The sequence below is a fragment of the Coenobita brevimanus genome, chromosome 93 (assembly GCF_032717465.1).
Source record: "Coenobita brevimanus isolate Jiangsu-jjx chromosome 93, ASM3271746v2, whole genome shotgun sequence".
Taxonomy (NCBI): domain Eukaryota; kingdom Metazoa; phylum Arthropoda; class Malacostraca; order Decapoda; family Coenobitidae; genus Coenobita; species Coenobita brevimanus.
In genome coordinates this window covers 23,167,313-23,187,457 of record NC_137046.1, presented here as the reverse complement: position 1 = coordinate 23,187,457, position 20,145 = coordinate 23,167,313, and the positions used below count along the sequence as shown (strand labels likewise).

At 40.2% G+C, this 20,145-nt stretch overlaps 1 protein-coding gene across 1 annotated transcript in view; it reads right to left on the bottom strand.

Moving 5' to 3' along the window:
• LOC145412535 (3-oxoacyl-[acyl-carrier-protein] reductase FabG-like) overlaps positions 1-20,145 on the bottom strand; it is a 299,121-nt gene that overhangs the window by 238,388 nt on the left and 40,588 nt on the right. Inside the window, exon 2 of the mRNA XM_080282430.1 lies at positions 16,793-16,945. Coding sequence (XP_080138556.1) covers positions 16,793-16,945 — 153 coding nt within the window. The remainder of the gene's footprint in view (positions 1-16,792; positions 16,946-20,145) is intronic.

The following is a 20,145-nucleotide window of genomic DNA, read 5'->3' as shown; positions in this document are numbered from 1 at the left end:
TCATCCAAACCATTACAGCAAACCTGAGCAAATAGGTATAGATACCATGACAAAAATGTATTTTTCACTTATTATCATGTCTTTTTTTGTATGTGCCTGTATTACTTCATACTCGTGAACAGGTGGTTGTGTGTGTTTTGCAAGAGAGGACAAAGATGATATGTTATGCATGGGTCAAGATAATGGGTGTAGTTGTGCTTGTTTAGGCATGGCTAGGAGCGAAAAAATTGAAAATCCACTTATCACAGCAGCAGGCTTTGAACTGTTTGATGAGGTGTATGGAAGTGTAGTGTAAGTCAGTGTGAAGACATTCAGAATGTTCGTTCACTTCCCAAAAATTTTTGCAGTTTTTTACAGGCCGCGCTCAAATCGTCGGTGTTTTCACAAACCGGCGAACATGAAAATTTGGTATGATTGAGATAATACCACCTGGACATTAACGACAACCAAGTGTTTTACCAGTTTAAGTTTGAACTACGTAAGTGAAACACTTTTCGAGATTGAGACATGTGGTAGTGTCGAATATTACTCTTATGTAACATTGCTGTTTTCACAAATCGACGAATATTGGATTTGTCGGTTTGCAAAAACAAAGCTGTGTTTACACTCATGATTTCTGTTTTCACAAACAGTAGAATAATCATGTTACCATTCAAAGTCTACACACGGAAGGCAAGACATGAAAGTTCACTTCCTTGTTCACCCATTAGAATAAAGCTTTCGAACCTTCTACCATCTTTCGTGCCAATGAACCATTGCTTCATAAGATTTCGAAATGTTTATAAATGTGAGAGTCGTCAGGAGTCACTCTTAGAACCTTCACTAGACTGATGTTTACCACCACCACATCAGCTGTCAGGACGGCGGTTGCTACTGCAGTGTTTTGCAACCACAAACTCTCATTCAAGAAGGTGAGCTGATTGATAAAGTAGTATTAAACATTACAAATCTGCATCATTATTGCTTTGCATATCGTTACTATAGCATTCATTCAATGGAGGTTCACGCCGCTTTGGTGCACAGCTGCACTGACACGCTGTCTCCAGCCCTGGGGTTCTCCTTGGAGAGTTGCCAGGCCTGGAACCTGGTGTCTTTCACAATAGCCTATACAAGTCCAACAACAATTAGAGGTCATATATCCAGTTAATTTTCTCTTTCAGATGATTAAAAACGTCAATGTCCTGGTTCGATGGGATGAAGACAACGCCGAGAATGTTGTTCCATTGCGTGACTTGAGAGTACCTCCCGGGAAAAAGTTGAGAAATGGCAGAAAAGTTAAAATGTGGTGGCAACTCCACGGCAAGTGGTGGAGTGGAGTGGTCATACAGTTTGAAGTAAAACCTACCTATGAGGGAAGTGATGATAGTGATGATGACATTCCATTAACAGAATTCCTGAAAAAAAGTGACCCGAGTAACATGAATGAAAAGAATATTAAAAGTGGAGAGGATGGACATGGATCAGTATCTTCCTTAAGAAAAGTTCAAAGCAGTGACATTTCTCACCTAAGCACTTCCGATGACTCAACAATGTCTGAGTGCAATTCTGTCAATGACCTTTTGTATATGCCTGATGATGACTTAATTATTGATGATGAACTTGTAAGAGCTACTGTTTGTGGACATACAGGCTGTAAGTCGGAGATATCTGCAGCTTGCACCAAACAAGAATGTCAACGTCTTGTGTGCTATAATCACTTCCGAGAGGATTCTTGTGAAAATCACAGTTTAACAGCATATAATCCTGCAGAAAATATCACACTAGATACTCACAATGAAAAGATGTGTAACCCATTCGCAAAATATGTGACACAACCAGAACACTTTGTTGTTGAAGGATTGCCGAAACAATCTCCAGATAAAATTAGAAAGGTGTCAGAAAAAGAGAAAATCAGGAAAATTTGCAAGAGAAATCGCAACAGTGGGGAAGCGTATATCAGTATACAAAGTGGTTTAGAGATGCCTGCAAGGCGAATACTGAAAAATCGTTGCCCTAAAAACAAGTGCAGTAGTAGAGGACTGTTTTGTGATAAAGTAACTGAAGAACAGAGAAAAATAATTCTGAACAGTTTTTATGACATGGGAAATGTTGAGAGTCAAAGGGAGTGGATAAGTAGGACCATTGAAGTGAAGGACCCAAAATACGCATGCTTGGGAAAAGAAAGCAGAAAAAGTAGAACCTTTGCATATTTCCTGCCAATTGCTGATTGTAGAAAAGTCAAAGTGTGCAGAATAATGTTTGTCAACACTCTTAACATTAGTGATAGGCAAATCAGGACCACAATGGAAAAATTATCATCAACCGGATCATTACAAAAAGAAGGTCGAGGAGGAAGAAGACCAAAACTAAAGGAGAGGGATGAAAGTTGAGGAAAAAAGTGACAGGCCATATTAATCGATTTCCTTGAATGGAGTCTCATTACTGTCGGCAAAGCACTTCTAAGGAGTACTTATTCTCTGGCCTAACAATAAGTACAGTGCACAAACTGTATAATAATGAACATTCTGAGGATCAAGTTAGCTTCTCTTTTTACAGGAAAATATTCAGTGCACTTAATCTAAAATTCCATATTCCCAAAAAGGACCTTTGTGGAATCTGTGACACTTTTTGGAATGGGAATAAAGATGATCAAGAAGCAGTAAAAGGACGTTTTGAAAAACATGTTCCTGAGAAGGAGACGGTCAGAGAAATTAAAGTGAAATGAAAGAGAGAGCAAAAGTGGATGAGAAATTTCTTGCAGCAACATTTGATTTGCAACAAATGCATTATTTGCCTATATCTAAACGATGTGAACTGTTTTATAGGCGAAAGCTGTCATGCTATAATTTCACTATCTACAATCTAGGAAATGGTGACGGTTCTTGTTACTTTTGGCATGAAGCAGCTGCCAGTCGTGGGGCAAATGAGATAGCATCATGTGTGTATGATTTTTTGGTGGATGCTGAAAAAAAAAGTATAGTTGAAGTTACATTTTTTTGTGACGGTTGTGGAGGACAAAATAAAAATTCCATCCTTCCAGCCATGTTTATTTACTCGTATTTTCTAAAATGCTCAGTTTCCATCCAACGGATCACCTTATGCTTTTATGAAACAAATCATGGACAGAGTGAAGGGGACTCGATACACAGTATCATTGAAAGGGCCGTAAAAAGAGCAGGAGACGTTTTCGTCCCAACTCAGTTGGCTATGATAATCCGTCTTGCTAGAAAAGTTCCGTATAAGGTTACTGAAGTACAATCATCAATGATAAATGACTGGAAGCAGTATTCGCAAGAGCTTAGAATCCTTCGTATCCGAGAATCCGATGAGGGTGCATCAGTAGACTAGACTAAGGTTATGCAACTTCATACAGACAAAAGCAAAGGCCAGAAACTGTTCTACAGAACCTCTTATTGTGAAGAAAATTTTCTAACTATGTCTCTCCATGCCGCCAGACGCAACTCTACTGTGAGCCTTCCAACCAGTCCAGGACCTGTGGCACAGCTTCCAAAGTTGTCAAATTCTAAACACAAAGATCTTATTAGCTTATGCAATGGCCCAACTCCAGTGATTTGCAATGAAAATCATGTTTCTTTTTATCAGAATCTTCCACACTGGTAGCAATAATGCCTTGCTGAACTGAGAAAATAAGAGATTATAAACTGCTGTATGTTTTGTATGTTATTTCATCAGACAATTTTCATATGATATGAAGTACCTAGTTTTTACCATAGTGAATAAAAAAAAATAATAAAATTCACACTAATGTAAAGCATGTGATTTTATTTTGATTGTTGTATATACTAGTATTTGCTGCATATAGTAACTGTATAGTTTTATTTTATGCATTTATTTAGACCTATTACTATGTAATTTTTACACTGAAGTGGCGAATTTTATCTGAGTTGAATAAATATGTTTCCACAAACTGACAAATTAGTGTCGAATCTTTACCTTATTCATGTTGCATGTTTCCACAAACCGACAAATATATTTCAGTTGCATTTTCTCCATGTCAGAAAGACGAAACTAAGGAATGGCAAAGCCCAAATACATATGATTATCTGAAATTTCAAAACACAAAATATTTTCTGAGTATTGTAAAAAAATAAAGCAGAGAGCTGATCTGAAAAAAATGGAAATTTTTACAAGCAATTTTCTAGAAAAGGGAAAACTACAGATTCGCCAGTTTGTGAAAACGCCGACGAAATGACGCCTGCAGCCATCGATCAGCTAAACGTCATTCAACGCCAGCGGCCACAGAGGGGTTAAGGCTTCACAGATAGCTGTCACGGGGGCATAGCGGCTCAGTGGTAGAGCACCTGACTCGAGACAGAAGTCGTGTATTTGCACAGCGCCCGAGTAAGCTGCCTTGCCAGGAGAGGCAACACTCTCCCGTCATCTAGCTGGTTGCAGCAGCCATGGCTCAGTGGGTTAGAGCGCTCTGACCGAAGAGTCAGAGGTTCGAGTCCACCCAAGGTGGAAGGGCATTCGGTCATAAAGTGCTACACACTCCAAAACCGAAGTCCTCTACCCAGGGGCAATGCCTTAGCTTTTATCGAACAGGGAACATGGTGTTCTTTATTTTAAAAAAAAGGGGGAGGGGAGGGACTTATGGAAACTGGATAGTGTCTACCAACATTTTGATATCAGTGTAATTTTGCACTCATCATTCCAATGCTGTTACTTCATTTCTTTCTTATTTCCTATCTCTCCTAATCTTAGCACTTAAAAGTTCTATCTATCTATCTATTGCCAGACGCCTCAATCCCATTCGGGTGGCCACAAATAAATTGCCTCCACGTCGCCCTGTCCCATGCCATTTCACTGCCCTACTCCCAACTCACACCCCCCTCTCTCATATACCTCTCCACCCCATCCCTCCATCTCATCCTCGGCCTCCCCCTCCCTCTTTCCCTCTACACCTCACTCACATACACTCTCTTCGTCAGTCTCTCACCCTCCATCCTCTCCACATGGCCAAACCACCTCAGTGTATTCCTCCTAACGCTTCCTATCACATCCACATCCACACCACAATGCTCCTTTATATTCTCATTTGTCAGCCTGTCTCTCCATGTGACTCCACAGGCTCCTCTTAAATAACTCATTTCCACTGCTCTCACTCTTGACTTGTGTCCTTCCAACATCGTCCAAGCTTCACTTCCATACGTTAGAGGTGGTATCACAATACTGTCATGTAGTATCTTTTTCACTTCCATGCTAACTTCCCTGCTTCTTATCACTGCTTTCAAGGAACCAGCAACCTTTCTTCCCTGCTGTACCCTTTCAAGCACTTCACCCTCCAAACCTCCATCCTTACTCATCACACTATCCAAGTACTTAAACGTACTCACATTTTCCAATTCCTCACCATCCAACCTCACTGTACATTCACTGACTTCACCTCTCTCAAAGATCATCACTTTACTCTTCCCTACATTCACTTTTAGATTCTGTTTCTTACACACTCTCCCAAACTCATCCAACAAGCTTTGCAGCTCTCCTTCGTCTTCACTCAACAGAAGTTAATACCTGTTAATAGTAAGAACCATAAACAAAACACAGTAATCTCTAAATTATCCGGCGTAATTCAGCCAACCTCCATGCCGAATAAAGCTCAACATCGGATACTGTGCTGGTACCCCTAAATGGCTAACCATTCGGCGTTAAGCCAGATAATGTGTTGCTACCCTAAGCTATCCCTCTCAGCCCTCTATTCTACAAAAACTTCCAACAATATTACCCATAAGTAAACAACTAAAATCAAGCATAAAATTAAATACTGTACTGATACAGCACATATGGTACAGTAATACAGTACAGTACACCTCTCCCCCACTATTCAACAAGGATGCACTCCATAAAAAGTGGTTGAATAATGAACTTGTCAAATAACACACCTATTTTTCCAATGAGATTGTTAAGAAACAGAGGGGTTAGGTTCCTGACCACCTTTGTCATTCAAAAAATATTCAATAAGGATGGAAAAAATACCAGTAAATATGAACGAAAGTGACACAGGGGTTTGAGCTGTTTTCTTATAGACCTAAGTTCTCAAGGAAAATTATTTTAGTATTACATACATCTCAGATGACTGACATTTGATTTTTGATTAAAAAAAGATTGAAGAACAAACGAAATATACCTACTTAGCGATATTACAGAAAGCTGCCTGAATGCCTTCGATAGAGTGTTTACTACCGATCCTGTCACCTGGACATGACGTAACCACACCAAACTCAAATGTATACATTTTAAAACCATAAATAACACTGGAAACCTAACTGGAAGTGCTGAAACCTTACTGGGAGGCTTCACCCCCAGGTCCCCACAATGATTACAACCTACCTAAGCTAGTGCAAACTAAGATGTGCATTATATACAACTGGCACCAAAACAGTACAGTATTGTGCATTAAGAATGTTCGATAATCACTGGCACAATCATCACCCGACCATGCGATGGTGAAACACTCACTCAGGTTAGTGAACACATGACTGTGCCTGACAAAGGTAAGAGTAAGGGTCTTCAGTGGAGCCATGGTGGTGCAATAGTATTCCATTTGGTCAAACATAAAAGCAGGCAGATGAAGAGGCAACCAATCAGCAGGGCAGAGTACAGGAGACTGAGGCAGCTCACCTGGTCTGTCTGGCGGCTCGCGGTCTGAATTGTCAAAATGGCAGGGATAACCATGTCGAACAACGAAAAATAGTGTAGATTTATATAAAGTATGTCGAAACAACAAACTGTCGAATAACGATCGGTCAAAAAAACGAGGGCTTGGTGTACATAATATAATCATACTCATACTGTACTCACCTAGTGTTGGCATCAATAGAGAGTAGAGCACTGTACTCCACTGTGCAGTACAGTGCACTTAATCCCATGTGGTCTAGTGGCAAATGGCTTCCACAAAAATTATCCCACCTCCACCACCTCGGCCCCTGCCTCTACAGCCTCTATCACTACAGCAACGAGTGTGGCACAGCGAGCCACAGGCTAAGCCACTGCACTGAGGGGTAGCCACCATGTGGGTCACAAATGCACAATGTACAGATATGTTCTCACAATACAGCGTCCACGTGAGAATGAGAGAGCAACAGTAGGTTTGGATGCTTCGGGTGGGCTGTCCCCACAACGCACTGTGATTGGCTGGTGTGTTGCAGAGTCTGCCTGCTCGTCGACTTGGTCCTGTGTCTGAGCCAGATGATGCACATCACCACCGAAAAATGTTTAGTATTGTACTGCCGAGTGCTTCCTGTTTCTGAGTCAGATATTGCCTAATTTCACCGGGTGCTGTTTTAATAAAGATGAGCAAAAAGCACCCGGATATTGCATAAGGCCAGATATTGTGATGAGATCCTATGGCAGTACAGTACAAAGTCTCAAATCTGAAATGTTTGGTTCAATGACTTTACAGAAAATCAAATATCTGAGAAAGTAGAATCACAATGGTGGCCATGAGAAAATCATGTAAAAAATACACTCCAGTACAATGATACTTATCAGTAATATATTAACAGTTGTTGTTTCTTCTCTTCCTCTTGTTACACTCCCTCTTTTGCCTTTCTGTCTTTCATTCTTTCCTCTTCCTTCTGCCTGTGGGTGACTCAACACTGAGTGACAAGCCAAATGGTTTCCTGTACACCAGGAAACCATTTACTGTGCTGGGTGGTAACCATATAACCAAATCATGGCGCCTAGTGGTTTAGTGGGTAATTACAGCGCTTCAATCAGATTGAGCTGGTGAGGGTTTTTATCCAAAGGGTGGATGAGGTTATTACATAATGCCACTCAGGGATGAGTGAGGCTGGTCACTCTCATCTTAAACGTCAAGACCAACTTGCCTAGCCCTGGGCTCCTACGTTCCTCATGGGGCGGTATAGGATTGGATGATGGATGGATGGATGGATGGTCTTTCTTTCCTTTCTTTTTTCCTCTTCCTTCTGTCTATGGGTGACTGTACTGAGTGACAAACCAAATGGTTTCCCGTGAACCAGGAAACCATTTACTATGCTGGGTGGTAAACATATAACCAAATTATGGCACCTGGTGGTTTGGTGGGTAATTATAGCACTCAAATCAGACTGTGTTGGTGCAGGTTAATATCCAAGGGATGGTTGGGGTTTATTGCGCATGTAATGGCACTCAGGGATGAGGGAGGCTGGTTACTCTCATCTTAATATCAAGACCAACTTGCCTAGCCCAGGGATCCTACATTTCTCATGGGGCAACACTGGATTAGATAATGGGCGGATGGATGGTTAGAGTGTACCAGTCAATAAATATGCTTTGTCTTCAAATATGCATTGTTTGTGCGAGGACCGATCACACCTCGCTACTGCATGAAAAGATATTTTGGAAAGTGGAGGTTTTGGAAACTGGATGGTCAGATTTGGGAGGCTGTATTATATCTAAAAATTTGTAGTCAACACAAGAGTACAGTAAGACAGTATAATTAACTAGGTAAGTGTACTGCTGTGGCACAATGCCAAGCATAGCTTGACTGATGCTGTTTGTCAGGTGCACCTGTAGAACTACATATTATATAGATAGATAGATAAATAGATAGATAGAAGCAGGGAGTCAGATGATGAGAGGTGTTGTGTCTGCGAGAATCGAGCAGTGCTAAACATGCTTACACACTCTGACGCGAGGAATGCTTGATAGGCACACGACAGCGTCTAGTGGCCATATACACACATACACACATGCTCACACACAGGCTGCGAGAACTTTCCATCCACGAGGAACACACGTGACACACCCCTGCTACACCAGAATTTAGGAAAGAGAGCTCAGACGGAGATTAGCCACAGAACAGGCAAGAGAGTAGACAGGCCTCAGAGGAGACAGGTGACGGGAGAAGGGCTTGGCAATTTGAGAGAGAGAGACAGATAGCGAGACAGGGAGGTAGCTACCCGGGACTTATACTTTGTTCCGTGTGAGAGACTTGTTAATATTTCCAAGACAAATGTCATTTATGACATTTGGTAGCAGCGAACGTATACGAACCTCGTCTACGAATCAACATTAAATTCCTACAAAATATCAAGATTGAAAACAAGAATATCTCTCTCTCAACCAACAACACAACCAGCTCCTGACGCTTCTCTCCATCCAGCCCCCTCCGTCTCCCAGATCATCATGCTGATGCAGAGGTCAAGAGATCACACGACGCGTTGCAAGTAGTTTAACGACGAACCAGCAAATCTACGGACATCGTCTCCGAATTAAAAGCAAATTTCTACAAAAGCAAGCGAGACTCTACAAGATTAGCTTCAGTTCTACAGTGAATCCCGACAAAATACAGCCTACAATGCAAATAGTCTACAAGTCTACGAAACAATTCTATAATCTTCACGTAACTTCAAGCAGCAACAAGAAGAATATAAAACGAAGCAAGTAAAGAGGAGGAAAAACCAAAGCAACAAGCACACCACTCTCTCCCGCCTGACCCAGAGGTCAAGACACGCAGCAAAACACCAAGTCCATATTCACAACTCGTCTTACTCACCCGTCTTCACTCAAGTTACTCATCGCTACTCATTCACTCACCACAGCTACCAGTGTGGGAAGTTGAGGTCATCATGCGTGCTTGCTGAAAATACGCCACGTCAGTCAACTCACCACCTGCACCACCACTCACACCATTCCCACCACGGTAAAAATTAGTGAGTTACATAGTTACTTCATTTATACAATACACAGTGATAGACAACAAGCTTCTGCACAAACATATAAAACGTGCGGTATAGTTACAGCTTAAATACACATACTTACTTCAGTTATCTGCATAACTCAAACACTAAATAATCACCAACGATAAATATTCTACACTGTATATATTCATTCATTTATTATAACATTTATTTACTGCCAAAGAGTGTTACCATTTATACCTACATAAAATACGTGTTTCATATATGCAACTATACATTATTACATCTACAAAGTAATAAAGAAAATATACCATCACAGTTACTCAGTGAGCAATTAAAAGAACTGTATTAAACATTTATTAATTAAAACTACCTAGTGGAAACAGACAAATTAAGTTACAAGGTAAACTAGGAAAAAAAAAAGAAAAAAAAATGGCCAACACAAATGCCGTTAGCAAGAGTGAACATCTTCAACACAATCGTGAAGACAATGATTTCCACACAGTGCTGACACACATATTACTCACGATAGGTACAGGTGAACAACAAGTCAGTGTGTATAGTTAATACTGTATATAGTGTATATATTTTTTTTATATAAAACAACAAAATATGGGACTATATAATATCATTTTCAGTAATACCTGTGCAATATAAACTAAACTTTAAAAAAGTATCCCAAGGAAATTAGCCAGCAATTATGCAACCATGAACAACATGGAAAAAGCGTACAAAAAAAAAAAAAAAAAAAAAAAAAAAAAAAGAAAGAAAGAAAGAAAAGTAAGAAAGAAAAAAGAGAAACAGAGTAAGATCACATAACAAACAAATGAAAATAAGTGTAAGTGTTACTACATATGCCAAAATACCACATAAACTACAAACAAAAAAGCAAATTGTTGTCTCCACAAACAAGTGGCATGACACATCATCACTATCATCGACCGCAGCATATGTTAGGACTGCAGTTATTACAATTATGTTACTCCATATTATAATTATGTAACTACAAACAATATGTACCAATTTATGTAACAGTTGCATTAACAAGATGTAACTTTTATGTAACTTTAACTACAATTATGTAACTACAAACGATATGTAACAATTATGTAACGACAAACGATTGCATTATGTTACACTTTGCCAATTAACAGTTGCATTAACAAGATGTAACTTTTATGTAACTTTAACTACAATTATAAGGCCAAGACACTTATGTAAGAGTTGCATTAACAAATGTAACTACAATTATAAGGCCAACACAATTATGCATTAACACAATATTTTGTAACAATTCATAAAATGTTACAATTATGTAGTACCACAATGTTAGTACAATATTATAAGTCATACAATTATAGCACAATTCTGTATTACCAGTATCATCATACAAGTTAGGTGAAATATTAGACATTACTAAAGTGATAACTCTATGTAATGTATAACCTAGCAGTATTACCATTGCACAATTATATGCGTACGTCTGTTGTACATGCACGTCTTACAAAGTGTTATACAACAACCATTGCATTTATTCAAATATGTATACAAGTTGTTTAAATGTATTATTACTGAATAATCACTATTTACTATGAATATTATATGTATACAATATTCATACAATTATGTTACTTTTACAATATTATGTATTTCACTTAATTAGCTTATAAGTTCATTATAATGTATATATACCGTATTTCGCGGCATGTAAGACGCACTTTTTTGTCTCAAAGTTACCTTAAAATATCCCCATGCGTCCTGCACGCTAGACTGAGGCAGGTTAGTTTGGCTCCATTGAGAAGAAACTCATAAAGATGATCATCTCACTGCTTAGCAACCACAGTTTTCTACAGTATGCAGATTTGATTTGATTTTTAAAAATAATATACACTAGTGTGTAAATGCAGCAGATTTAAGAAACACACGAGATCAGAAATACACAAAACTTTCGCGGGTTTGTTTACAGCTCAACTGGCTAACATCGTGAAGATATTTAGCGGTTTAGCAGTTTAGCATCCACACTATTCCAGCAAGCTAACGTACATGATCACTGGTGAACTGTCTGCTAACCTTCTGAAGGGCAATCATGACCACTTTGCTTGCCATCCATTCACTAACGAGCAAAGCAATCATACTGGAGAGATGCTGGCTAGTGAAACTGCCAAGTCATCAAAACAGACTTTCGTCACGTATGGAAATTCAGTAACCCTAATTAGGTCAGTTACTTTTGTGACATTTTGTGTATATATGCAGCAGATATTAAAACACGCAAGATCAAGAACACAAAGCATTCACTGTTTGTTTTCAGCTCAACTGGCCAATACCGTCAAGGGGTTTAGCGGTTTAGCAACTTAACAGGTTAGTGTCTAGCGTACACCCTACTCTAGCAAGCTAACATGCTCACTGGTGAACTGTCTGCTAACCTTCTGAAAGGCAATCATAACCACTTTGCTTGCCATCCACTTACTAACTAGCAAAGCAGTCATACTGGAGAGATGCTGTCAAGCGAACCTGACAAGTCATCAGAATTGATTTTTGTCGCATATGGAAATTCAATCACCCTCATATGGTTGGCTTCTCTTAGTGACACTTTGTTTCATGCCTGACAAGAGTATCATAGAAGTGAACAGTCTTATTATACCAATAGAGAAAAACAGTTGTAACGTTAAACAGTACTTCCTGAAGTTACAGCTTCACTTTTTCACCCAAGTGAAGTACTTCAGCAATGTCTATGCAAGTCAGGGCACACCCAATTACAGTATTTTGTTATGAAAATAGGATAAAATTCACTGAGTAGCATAACTGATACAATGTCTGAAATAGCGTGCCTGACGGGCATTCATATCAGCGTCCGCCATTTCTGCTGTATTCTTAGCAGACGATCAGAATAATTGACAACGTTCACTCTCTGCATCTCTGCTACCTAAGCAAAGCTCTCATGATCGGCAATGGCGATCATTTTGGCCGTAACGTCCAAATTGGTTAGGTTAGGTTATGTTAGGTTGTAAAGTCGTTTGCCATTTTGAACGTTACGGCCGAAACGACCAAAATCCTAAGGTGTGGGTGAGAGTTTGGTGTGGGTGTAGTTAAGGAAGTAGGAGTGGGAAGAGTCAGGCTAGGGAACTGATAATCCGATTATTATAATCCCTTCAGCCCAGCAATGTATTTTATAGGGTAGTTTATTCATGCTCGCCATATGATTTTATTCAGTTCAGGAAACATGTACTGAGGAGGTTAATGTGGGCTGTATCAAATGCCCCAAGTCTGAATGTCGCCTGTGCTCAGTTAAAACGATTGCCAAGTTAAAGTCGTATGAAGTGTGGTATAAGCAATTCAGTGGATGGTACTGAGGACCATTTACTGTATGAGAGTGACAGTGAAACAGTGATGATGACCGTGGTGATGACTTCCAGTGATGCTTCAGGACTTGGGGAAAGTAGTGATGAATTCTCAGGATTTGAAGACGAGTGAAATTTTCACCATGTCAGTAATATGAAGTGAATATAGGTTTTAGGTGATCATGACAGATGCAACCAAGGAAAATTTAGGATCAGTGGTGCTGTACACCGTTAGTCTTGCACTGACGATGTTTGGATGAATAAATTGTTTGAGATGTTTCATGTCCTTAAGTGATGATATTTATATTGAACAACCAAATACATTTTGATGTTTTTGGCATATAATAAAGCCACTGGGTACTCCAAAACTCACTGATGTAAATGTTTCAGAGGCGAGCGAATGTTGCATGTGGTGTGTACATGTGCGTGTGTGTGTGTGTACCATAGTGACTAGGAGGCAGCAGTGTAAGACCACAAATGGATGTTTTCACAGTACTCGAATGTTTCGAGATGGATGTCTGTTTTTAGCAAATTCTGATAAGAGAAAGTTGATGCTGCAAGGAAAACAGCTGACAGTAAAGGAGTGATACTGGGAGAAGAGGGTAGAGACAGTTGTCTAGCGCTTGGTATGCAGCAGTGTTGCTAAGGGATAGTTTCACCATTCTCGACATGTTTTGAGATCAATGTCTGTTTTTAGTAAATTGTGATAAGTGAAGAACGTATTTTTAACTGTTGATGCTGAAAGGGAAACATCGCAGACAGTGAGGAAGTGATACTGAGAGGAAGGGGTAGAGACTGCTGTCTAGTGACTGGGAGGCAGCAGTATTACTAAGGTGTAACAATGGATGTTTTCACCATAGTATGTTTTGAAATGAATGTTTATAGTAAATTATGATCAGTGAAGCAAGCATTTTTAATTGTTGATGCTGCAAGGCAGACATAGCTGACAGTGAAGGAGTGATACTGAGAGAAGAGAGTAAAAACAGCTGTCTATCCAGTTCCCAAGCAGCCTTGCTATATTGAACTTTGGTTGTGAAACATTGTAATTTGTGTATTTACAAATGCTACCTTTTTATATTATTTGTGGAGGTAATTACAGGTTAGTTAGAGTGCATGATTAATGATGGTAGTAGTCTGATATTGTGCTTGAGTCAAGGCAATGTGAGGAAATTCCGTAACAGGTGTGGAATAAGACGGGGTTCTTTTAGGATAAATGAACTGATATGAACATTCATTGTACTTTATGTTTTCGTCAATGAAAGAACAGAGTTTATTGACTTCATTTGTGGTTTTAAATTCATAAAATATTAAAAACTGTTTATATCAGTTTACTGATACATATTTATCAACAAAGTTGAGATGGCCTCGTGGTTTGAAGTCACGTTTTGTTAAGACGAGGTTTTGTTTTCTTTTCTCGTTTACTGAATAATTCTTTGTACATAAAGGAAGAAACTAAAGGATGATGAGCAATACTGAATAGATTCTGAAAGGTGAGTGTGTATCTAAGTGATAGTGGCTCATATCAGTTACGTTTTTTTCAAGAAGGGGCATTGTTTTCTTTTCCTGTACCATTCTTTGTATATAAAAAAAAGAAACCAAAGGCTGATCAGTAATGAATAGATTTTGAAAGGTCAGTGTGTATCTGTGTGGTAATGGCTCTTATCAAGAGACCTTACTGCAGTCTTGGTTGGGGCAAACTTTTTTTTCACAGAACTGCCCTGCCAGAATTAGGGTGCGTCTTTCACAATGCTGCGTCTTACATGCCGCTAAATACGGTAATATGTATTAATATGTTATGACTATTAAATGTCGATGGTACGCCATTTTTGCGCGGCCAAGCAGTATGTAGAACTACATATTATACAGATAGATAGATAAATAGATAGATAGAAGCAGGGAGTCAGATGATGAGAGGTGTTGTGTCTGCGAGAATCGAGCAGTGCTAAACATGCTTACACACTCTGACGCGAGGAATGCTTGATAGGCACACGACAGCGTCTAGTGGCCATATACACACATACACACATGCTCACACACAGGCTGCGAGAACTTTCCATCCACGAGGAACACACGTGACACACCCCTGCTACACCAGAATTTAGGAAAGAGAGCTCAGACGGAGATTAGCCACAGAACAGGCAAGAGAGAAGTAGACAGGCCTCAGAGGAGACAGGTGACGGGAGAAGGGCTTGGCAATTAGAGAGAGAGAGACAGATAGCGAGACAGGGAGGTAGCTACCCGGGACTTATACTCGTTCCGTGTGAGACACTTGTTAATATTTCCAAGACAAATAAAAATAGTTCCATACTATTCTTTACCTCTCCTGTCACTACATGACAAATGGGGAAGCTACTACAAGATATAAAAGCCGCTCGACCACAAGTCTAAAATATATATAGAAAACTCCACTACAAGTAAATACAAAGTCATTTATGACATTTGGTGACATTTTTTTCTCCTGCCTCTGCAAGCAAATACAAAGTCGCTGCTTTATGACACAAAGTCATTTATGACACACCTGCCATAAACTCTATACTGAACCTTTATTGGCTGCTACCACAGCTATATAAGGAAACTGTTCAGTTGGCTCAGAAAGTTCATAAAACCCAAAATTTAGTAAACTGATGTTTATCTTAAATATAGCTTTATCTAGGCAACCTAAATGTACTATTTTCTTCTTTCCTTTCGTCAGGTAGCTGATGGAAACCACAATGTAAAATAATCACAGGTGCATTACCTCTACAGTAATGAATTTTTGAGGAGTGGTTATGAAAAGAATCAAAACGTTACCACTACTGGCATACTCCAAGATCCAGCGCATCACTAACTGATGATTCACAAGACTGAACAAAAGAAACGGGGGAACATTCTGACAATCCAAACGACCATCGATTCGTTTTCAGTACATTCGACCCCTCCCTTGGTTTGAAACGAGCGCATCTGAACGCATATGTGGTTGTACACAAGGATCTCCCGGCTCCCTCCATCCCCTCTCTTCTTCCTCCTCCCCCACGGTCCCTCCTCCATCTCCCACCACACTCAGCACTGCCAGGCATGTCTCCCTTCCCCGGCCCTGGTTGTCTCCCCCCCATCCCAGCTTGTCTCCCATGTGTGTGTGAGTGAGTGAGTGAGTGGGTGAGTAGGTGAGAGAGAGAGAGAGACTGGTGGTTGTAGGGCAGTTTGGCATTCTTGTCTCCCTCCCCGTCCCCCTGCCCGCCCCCACCCTCCCCTACCCTCGTTTGTCTCCCTCCCCCACCTCCACTTGTCTCCCACCCCCACATCCGCTTGTCTCCCTCCCCTTCCTCCCACCCTCATCCACCCCTGCTTGTCTTCCTCCCCGTCCCCTCACGCTCCCCCACCCCAGTTTATCTCCCTCTAGTCCCCCTGCCATCCCCCACCCCCTTGTCTCCCTCCTCATCCCCCCACCCTCCCCAACCCCTACTTGGTGCACGGCCAGTTACCTGCCTGGCTGTCAGTTGCCCTGAAGCATCTCAACACTGTATGTCTCATCACCTTTCCTTTCTGCATGTGATGTTTGATGTCTCATTCTTTAACAATAGCACTGTTTATGAGAATAATAACATGACCTATGGTGTTTCTGTGCCAGTCTCTATTGATAAGGAAGGTATACAAGAGTTTGGGTTTGCATCTGGAACTTATCTCTGGCTTTTTGTTCAGCATCTTGTGGGAAAACTCCTTTGATATCCAACATACTCGCTGACTGAACACTCCCACTGATACGCAACACTGCCAGATATCAGGGTAGGCCTGTACTGGAGCTAGTCTGTAGAAAAGCAGGGCTGACTCTACCTTGAATGGTGAGAGGCTTCTTGCTGGTCTGGATATCATAGCACTGGGCTGCCACTGCCTCAAGGTTCTCAACTTTGCGTCCAGTGAGAGCCAGAGTTGCACCAAGTTGTGAGAAAGCTAGGGCAGTTGCTGCACCAATGCCTGATGATGCACCTGAAAATTTCATCACAATGACCATCATTAATTGCCAAAATGCATAAACACATCATCATCATTACAATCATTTCTTATTGTAGTACCAGCAATCCCCATTTAGTCATCATAATTCTGTCTAGGCATTGTCAGATACAGTAATCTCTCATTTATCTGGCATAATTTAGCCAAACCCCAAGCCGGATATTGCAGAATGCCAGATTTTGTGTCAGTACTCCCAGTCAGCTACCCATTCAGCCCTGAGCAAGATAATGTGTCACTACCCTCAGTTATCCATCTCAACCTTCCACACACACACACACACACACACACACACACACACACACACACACACACACAATCTGCATAATAGTATATCAGATGTCACACTGTGGTCAAAGATCCATGTGTATGTGGGAAAATACCATAACACTGGAGGTGTTGATTTTGAATCTGACAAGTACAGGGTACTTTCAGGTTTTTTGGGTAAATAAAATGCTGTAAATGTTCACTGTACTTGACTTTTTAAAATTCTGCTTGTGTTTTGTGATTTTAATATATATACAAGCAACTGATTTTGAGATAACGTGTACAGGGATATCCAGATTAACGATGCAATTGGTTAAGTAAAAAGCCATCACTAGGCGAGATATCGTACCTCGAGGTATATTCAACATGTAAAGTACAGTATACGGATGCGTTTTTGAGCCATGGGTTTCCCCCCCAACGAAGTCCTAAACCCACCCACGAGTCCAAAAACAAGTTTCTAGCTAACCTAAACCCCCAGATAGCTTTAAAACAAGCTAAATTAAGCCCAAAAGCAGTTTATAACTCACCTAAACCCAAAAACAAAATCTGAAAATCATCAAACATAAGTCTGGAGAAAATCAAATTGAGTAAACTGTACCCCCAAATACCATGTTCAACCCACCTATGACTAACACACATTAATCTCAGTCTAAAAACAGTTTATAAATTAACCTAAACACAAAATTTAAGTCTAGAATATCATCAAAATTGGTAAGAAAAAAAATCAAAACATCGTTAAACCAAGGTTTGGCCATCGTTAGGCAGGGTAGGGTGGTATTTCTACCTCCATCGCTAATCTGGGATATTGCATATAGGGGTATCGTATCTAGGGATATGGCTGTATTTCTACTTTTAATGACATTTATATTTTCTTGAATGAAAGAACAGGTTTTACTGAGTTTTCAATTCATTTCAAGAAAAACAGTATTTATATCTTGATACATAATTGTACTTTAATGGAGATGAACATTAAGTCTCAAAGCAGCTACTGTATGAAAGAATTTGGACAGTTCATATGCTTAAACAGCGTTACCATGGCGTCGTGGAACAAAGTAACTTTTTGTAAGGAAAGGGCTGTTTGCTTTCTTTTCTTGTAGGTGGTAGGTAGTGGCAACCATCATCCACTCACCTGATGTTGTGCTGCCTACTTCTTCCTTCACCTTTATCACTCTTTTCTTGTCTGTCCCCTCTCTTCCTGTTTCTCACCATCATCCACTCACTTGATGTTGTGCTGCTTACTTCTGCCTTCACCATTACCACTCTTTTTTCTGTGTCTGCCCTCTTCTCTTCCTATTTCTTCCATCATTCTTGTCACTTTTTATTACTCCTCTTTCCATTTCAGATGGCTTTACATTGAGTGACAAGCCTAATGGTTTCCTGTAAGCCAGGAAATCATTTACAACCTGGGTGGTAATCATATAACCAACCCATACATGTTCCCTACGTGTCACCAAGTAGGTTGGCAGAGGGTTAGTGCCCCTCCCCGTAAAACAATTAACTCAAAGACTAACGGCCACCCCTTATGGAATTATGGTGTCTGGCAATAGACAGATAGATAGATAAAAATATAGAAACCAATGACTGATCAACAGTAGTGAACAGAGATTCTGAGAGTGTGTATTTGAGTTAAAACTTCTCACATCAAGCAACCTTTCTGAAGTGTTGGTTGGCACAAACTTTTTTTCTCAGAACAACCCTTCCAGAATTGGGGTGAATCTTTGACACTGCAGCGTCTTATATGCCACGAAATATGGTATATACTGTCTACCCATCCATGTCTTTTTTGCATTGTTTCTGACACTGTCGTAGCAACTTAAGAGATTTGTTACACGTGATTTTCCTTTTCTAACCTCAAATTGCCTTTCTGATAACAGTTCATACCTTTCCAAGTGTTCTGCCAATCTCTTTCTTATTAGCTTTTATATTATTTTGCTTACAACACTAGTAAGTGAAACTGGTCTGTAGTTCAATGGGCACTGACTATTGCCTTTTTTATCCTGAGGGATTATGTTAGCCTTTTTTCATATTTCTGGTAACTTGCCTTGATTTAATGACTTTTGAAATATTGCATGGGCTTGCTTAATTCTTCTGCACATTCTTTTAACACCCAATAGGATTTTTCATCTGATCTGTCTGCTCTCCATTTATCTAGATTTTTCATTTCTTTTTCAATTTCTCTTTTACCATGATAAATGTTTTCCAGTTTGTGTGGTGTTGTTTGTATTATTTCATCCATTTCAAATGGTCCTTCATTAGTGAATACTATCTATCTATCTATCTATTGCCAGATGCCTCAATCCCGTTCGGGGTGGCCACAAACAAATCGCCTCCACGTCGCCCTGTCCCCCGCCATTTCACTGCCCTACTCCCAGCTCACATCCCCCTCTCTCATATACACCTCTCCACCCCATCCCTCCATCTCATCCTTGGCCCCCCCCTCCCTCTTGCCCCCTCCACCTCACTCACATACACTCTCTTCGTCAGTCTTTCACCCTCCATCCTCTCCACATGGCCAAACCACCTCAGTGTATTCCTCCTAACGCTTCCTATCACATCCACATCCACACCACAACGCTCCTTTATATCCTCATTTGTCAGCCTGTCTCTCCATGTGACTCCATAGGTTCCTCTTAAATTACTCATTTCCACTGCTCTCACTCTTGACTTGTGTCCTTCCAGCAATGTCTAAGATTCACTTCCATACGTTAGAGTTGGTATCACAATACTGTCATGTAGTAACTTTTTCATTTCCATGCTCACTTCCCTGCTTCTTATCACTGCTTTCAAGGAACAAGCAACCTTTCTTCCCTGCTGTACTCTTTCAAGCACTTCACCCTCCAAACCTACATCCTTACTCATCACACTACCCAGGTACTTATACTGACTGGAAAATATTATTAGAACTTCACAAA